Source organism: Jaculus jaculus, chromosome 8 (genome assembly GCF_020740685.1).
Source record: "Jaculus jaculus isolate mJacJac1 chromosome 8, mJacJac1.mat.Y.cur, whole genome shotgun sequence".
In the NCBI taxonomy this organism is placed as follows: Eukaryota; Metazoa; Chordata; class Mammalia; order Rodentia; family Dipodidae; genus Jaculus; species Jaculus jaculus.
In genome coordinates, this window is record NC_059109.1 from 77,491,940 (window position 1) to 77,497,939 (window position 6,000).

At 44.3% G+C, this 6,000-nt stretch overlaps 1 protein-coding gene across 1 annotated transcript in view; it reads left to right on the top strand.

Moving 5' to 3' along the window:
• The window catches only part of Slc15a4 (solute carrier family 15 member 4), a 29,616-nt gene extending 24,734 nt beyond the window's left edge, over positions 1 to 4,882 (top strand). Inside the window, exon 8 of the mRNA XM_045157021.1 lies at positions 3,714 to 4,882. Within this exon, the coding sequence (XP_045012956.1) occupies positions 3,714 to 3,862 (149 nt within the window). The 3' untranslated portion in view covers positions 3,863 to 4,882. The remainder of the gene's footprint in view (positions 1 to 3,713) is intronic.
• Positions 4,883 to 6,000: the final 1,118 nt, after the last annotated feature.

A 6,000-nucleotide genomic window follows, 5' to 3' on the forward strand; every position in this document is an offset into this window, starting at 1 on the left:
AGCCTAGGCTGGCTTCAAATTTGTGGTCCTCTTGCCTCATTCTGAGTATTTTTTACCACTCGTGGCTTAAGACTCTAGTTCTTCTCTCTCTCTCTCTCTCTCTCTCTCTCTCTCTCTCTCTCTCTCTCCCTCCCTCTTTTAATATTTATTTATTTGGAAGCAGAGACAGAGACAATGGGTGTGCTGGGGCCTCTTGCTGTTTAACTGAATTCCAGAAGCATGCTTCACTTTATACACCTGGATTTACATGGAGACTGGAGAATCAAACTTGGGCTGTCAGGCTTTGCAAGCAAGTGCCTTTAACCTCTGAGCCATCCCTCCAGCCCAAGTTCTTTTCTATTTATTTAGGTTTCTGTTTATTGACAACCCTCCTTTACATATGCCTGTACCATAATCATAATTTTCTCCCATCATCCTGTTTTGGTGTTAGTGGGGAGAATCCTTTCCTAGTAGTTCCCAAGTCTCCTGCTGGCTCAAGCAGGGCAGGGCAAGGCAAGGAGAAGCACTTCCTAGTGGCAGCCAGCTGGAGCTAATCCATACCTGAAGCCAGATTCATGCCGATTAGCAATAGCTCCCTCCTCCTTCTCTCCTCTGTAGTGGTCTCACCTGACTTAAGTTCCTTACAGATTATGACTTTTGTGTTATTTTGCCTCCTTTTTTTTTTTTTTTTTTTGTCCTTTTTCTTTTCTTTTTGGCAAGGCTCCTATTCCATTCATCATCTTAACTGAAAATAAAGACTAGTTCTTAGGACATACATTTTTCCGAACTTTGGTTGTTCTCACTCCTCACTGGTCATTTTTTTCTGATGGTCCATCCTGAGTCTTCCATTCATCTGCCCCTTCATTGTTTGTATACAATATATATATGCTTGTGACTGGCTCTCTAATAGTGCCCAGCAGCGTTCTGCTTTTCCAGTTTGTAGGCATAGTGTTGGGTAGAGGCTTCAGTGTCCATTCCCTGTTGGGCTGCTGCTTGGCAGCTATATATGACCTGGGGAAAGATCAGGCTGCAGTGAACCTGTCCAAAAGAATGCCTGCTTGTTGCAGGGGCAATAGTTCTGTGCCACAATCTCTGACTGCCTTGGGTATTGGTTATCTGACCTTGTCTCTTCATCTTCCATGCCCCCTATGCATCTGTGCTTCTGTCTAGATAGGCAGGTAGGCAGAACTGTTCCATGAAAGAATTGGAAGGCCTTCTATGAAGTTTACCGAACTTTCCCTGGATTCCTATTACAGCATTTTCTTTTTTACCCTCTCTGTGCTGTCTTTTTTTTGTTTGTTTGTTTTGTTTTTTTGTGTGTGTTTTTTTTTGCGTTTTGATTTTTTTGAGGTAGGGTCTCACTCTAGCCCAGGCTGACCTGGAATTCACCATGTAGTTTCAGGGTGGCCTTGAACTCACAGCGATCCTCCTACCTCTGCCTCCCAAGTGCTGGGATTAAAGGCGTGCGCCACCACGCCCAGCTCTGTGTGCTGTCTTATCACTGGTTATCTAAAGTAGGGATTGCATTCATGCCTTCCAGTGCCTGATCCAGTACTTTTAGTCCAGCTCAGTAGAGACTGTTGTCTTTTCTCACCTCCAGTCATCTCACCCTACACCACCAGCCCAGGAAAACACATACCATTTTCTGAGCCTTTACCCTGGTGCTCTCTTGGCTATCCTTGAACTTCTGAGCTCCTTTGGGCTCTCTGCTCATGCTCCATAACACATAGGAAGGAGACTTGCTGATAATTCTGCTGCTGATGGTGGTGGTGTTTCTCATGTGGGCTGTTAGGAAGAAGTTGTGTGGTCAATTTAGAGTACAAGCATTTTGGTAGATACTTACTTCTCTGGGATCTAGAAATCTAACGAAACACAACTCCCCTTTTGTTTTACCCTCTTTATGTATTAGTCACTTATTGTCTGTAGAGGCTTAGGATAGTTGACTGTTAGGTGTTAGGTGCAAATTTTAATTCCCTGAATCCCCATGCAATCCCAAATGAGACTGGGCCTGGTGAGGGATGATTGTGCACTCTGCTCTTGGGCTTTGATGTTGCCACCCAGAGTTAACATGTGCATTCTTAATTGACTCTTTAATTTGGGGAGATTGATATTCAAACCTTGGCACGTAAGACAACATCCTGGTGCTTTGGCCATTACTGCTCACAGTGGTCTAAGTGCTGGTTCTCAGCAGCAGCAGAGCAATCGGGTTCCAGGAAGGAAATGGGTGTACCTCTTACCACCTGGGGTTCAGGACAGTCTAGAGTGGATTAAGAGTGAATCAGTAAAGCAAGGCATGGTTTGGTTTGTTAGAAGTTAAAGTTACCAGCCAGTATCTTTTCATCTTCCCAAATGAATAGGCATAAACTGTTGTTGTCTACCACATGCTTCTCATGGCAACATGTATGTCATATTTTCTCGTGTTGATTTGATAAGCATGCAGATAAAGCCTGATGTTAATGGGTGTATGTTCACATAATGAAAGGATATTTCAGAATAATACAACTTGAGGAAAGACCCCTGGAGGGGGAAGTCTTCTTTTTAAATAAACAAATTAGAAAGTGCTCTTAAGTGGACCAGAAAGCATAGCAGCCTTCATGCTACTCTGTGGCAGAGCCTGCTTCCTCCTTGGTTTGGAATATGGCTGTAGAAGGCATGAGGCCATGTGCATGTTATGGTTCTAAGGTGTGTAGGGACAGGACAGGTTTTGTGGAGAACATAGGTGACATGCTTGGAGTGTCTCTTTATATGCCATGCCAACCCAACATCCTGTCTGTCACCCACGTTGTTCCTGTGTCTAAGCTGAGTGACGGTATTGCTGGGATTGGAGGACAGTGCTTCGGGAGAGGGTGTACTGATTACAGACTTAAGTCTTTTGTGTAGTATGGGGATTGCTGCTGGACAGAGAGTTGACAGCCTTTCACCGTACTTCACCTGGGGTGTTAACCCGGAGGGCACAGCTGCTAATCCCAGAAGAGACATAAGGCTCCCGAGTCTGTGGTCTTGATCTCTACTGTTTACCCTGCTTGAGATGATTGGGAATTGGATACTGTAAAAGCTGTAATAGCACCCAGCACCAAGTTGCACATTTAGTGAGGTAGTTACTTACATGAGGGATGCAGACTGTTTAGATAGATAACTACTTGAAGATGCTAAGATCTGAAAATACATAGGAAAAAATTTGAGTGCACATACATTCTTCCAAGTGCATGGATGAATTCTTGTGCTGTCTGTGATGTGGGAAAGTGCAGGTGAATTAACCCCCCTTTAATGCTGAAGTCATTTGTGTGCTTGACCATCTCATTCCCATAAGCCTCAGCTCCATGCTAAACTTGATTGTGAATGTAAGATGTTTTTTCAACTAAGTCTGGGCGCAGAACAGCCATGAGAAAGATAGGAAGGAAGACTATGCTGGAAGGTGCTTGCTTTGGTGGCAAGAACCTAGTGAACTCTTCTTTTTAAAAACCTCTTCTCTCAATTTCTGTTTTGAGGGCACAGAATTAACATGAGTCACTTTTTTCCTTTCTGGGTTGACTGCCTGAATGCTTTCTGTGTCCATCTTCTCAACCTGCTTTTCTCAGCCCCTGTGGGTAGATCTTCCCAGTATGAGTAGCCGTGGCCAGCACTGCCTTTGCTTCCTGGCCAGGGCAGGGCACCCTTTTGGGTAGCTTGAAAACAAAATGTGACCCCAGTGAAGAAACCATGTTCACAGGTGGCTCTCTCTTCCCTGCCCCTAGGAAACATCAATGGCTGTTACCTGAACTACTACTTCTTCCTCCTGGCTGCCATTCAAGGAGCTACCCTCCTGCTCTTCCTCGTTGTTTCTGTGAAGTATGACCGCCAGCGCTTCAGGGCAGATGCAGGGTCTGCCAGTGGGAGGGCATGATACTGCTGAGTCCCATGTTGTTCACTAGATCTCCAGACTCCTGAGGCCTCAGGGCTCCAAGGTGCCAAGAGCAGGCAACATGGTAGAACACAGGGTCAGGAGGTGTCTGACTTCCCTAACTTGCATTTTACCTGAACTGGTTTCTCCCTTCCTTCTGCCCAGATGAACTAGGTAAGTGCCTTACTATGGTATGCCTCTGATATTCTCAGCCCTCTGAGAAGTGCAGGTTCCAGCGATGCTTGTCGTTAGTCCTCTGCTAGTCCTGAGCTGGGATTCATGTGCCAAGTCCTGAGGACTACATTAACCTGTCAGTTAGCATCCTGATTTCTTAAACACTTACTATTACTTCCTCCCCACAAAGTAGAGTGTCTCTGTAAAATTAACAAGAATTTATATTGAGGAATGGGAAGGTTCTTTTTAGTGATAAGAGTATGGCCAAATGCTATGGCAAAGGCCAGATTGATGGTGTTCATGTTCCTAAGCCACAAGTCTTGCCAAGCCTCTTGATGCCATCAGTAGTGCATATCTCTCTCAATGGCTGTGTAAAAAATATGTTTTATTGAGACAAGGTCTCTCTGAGTAAACCAGGCTGGCCTCAAACTTGGGGCAAGTCCCCTGTCTTTGTTTCCCAAGTGCTGAGAGACAGGCATGTATTGCCATGGCCTGTAAAACAATTCTTGAAATACTGACATAACTGTCTCTTAAGTAGGAAAATGCATCAGTAATCACTCAAGACCACATGCCCCTCCAGAACCACATAGCAACTAGGAGATTTTAAATGTGCCTAGTCAGTCCTTATTTATAATTTTATTCTGCATACAACCCAAGCTGAAAGCTGGTGAGGAATCACCTGATAGGATCAGTGAAATGGAAGATGTGGCCTTGAGCACTATCAATGTCACTGACCTTGTATTATTACTGATGTAGTTGGGGTTCTAAGCATGTTAACAAAACTGCTGTGTGTTTGTTGCTGTATTTTTGGTATAATTTTATTATAAAAGCTTCTCCGGTGTGAGTTGAGAACTGGTTCTTTGAGTCCTTTGTCCACGTTCATTGACCATTCAGCATCTACACATGGATTTCCTGGGGGAACGTTTCAAGGTTTGAAACTGCTGAGAAATGGTGGTGGAGGCTGTGGTGGAGGCTGCTGCTGGCACAGCCATCTGTCCATTCTTTCTGCAGGCTATGAAGCCAAAGCTACTCTGTTATATGCTTTTATATTAGGACCAAAACCCCACACTGCCTGTCTGCCTGTGTCTGTCTTTCATACAATGTGTGAAAAACTGCAGGATAAAAGGGGCTCCTGTAATCAGGGGTCATGTGAATTTGATTTTACATAGGCAGCTCTCTGTTCTTTGGATGACGTGTCTCCAGATATTTGTCTTCAGGACAAGCTGCTGTCTCCAAGGATCATTAACCTGTTATTAACCTGCTATTAGAAAGTAGATTTTCTTTTTATTTTTTTATTGACAACTTCCATAATTATAGACAATAAACCATGATAATACCCTCCCCCCTCACTTTCCCCTTTGCAAGTCTACTCTCCATCATACCCCTCCCCCTCAGTAAGTCTCTCTTTTATTTTGATGTCATCATCTTTTCCTTCTACTATGAGAGTCTTCTGTAGGTAGTGCCAGGCACTGTGAAGTCATGGATATCAGGACCATTTTCGTGTGTGGAAGAGTGCATTGTAAGCAGTCCTACCCTTCCTTTGGCTCTTAAATTCTTTGCGCCACCTCTTCCATAATTGACTCAGAACCTTGGAAGGTGTGTTAGAGATGTTTCACTGTTGAACACTTCTCTGTCACTTCTTCACAATGTAGTGACTTTTGAGTCATCCCAGAGGTGACTGCCACCTGTAAAGAGAAGCTTTCTCTAACCAAAAGACAGAGTAGCATTGATACATGAATAGGAACATTAAGAGAAGTGCTTACCAGGCAGTTTTGAGCATAATACATGCATTTAGCCAGACATAGCAGGTGTTACACCCCTTGGGCTCATGACCTCCCCAGATACAGGTTTTCAGCATCAGGCATATATTCCCTCCTGTGAAGTGGGCCTCCAGTTTAGTTAGAGAACAGTTGGTCTCCTCCATAACAGACATGCCACTATTGTACCCACTGGCTCATTTGGCCTGG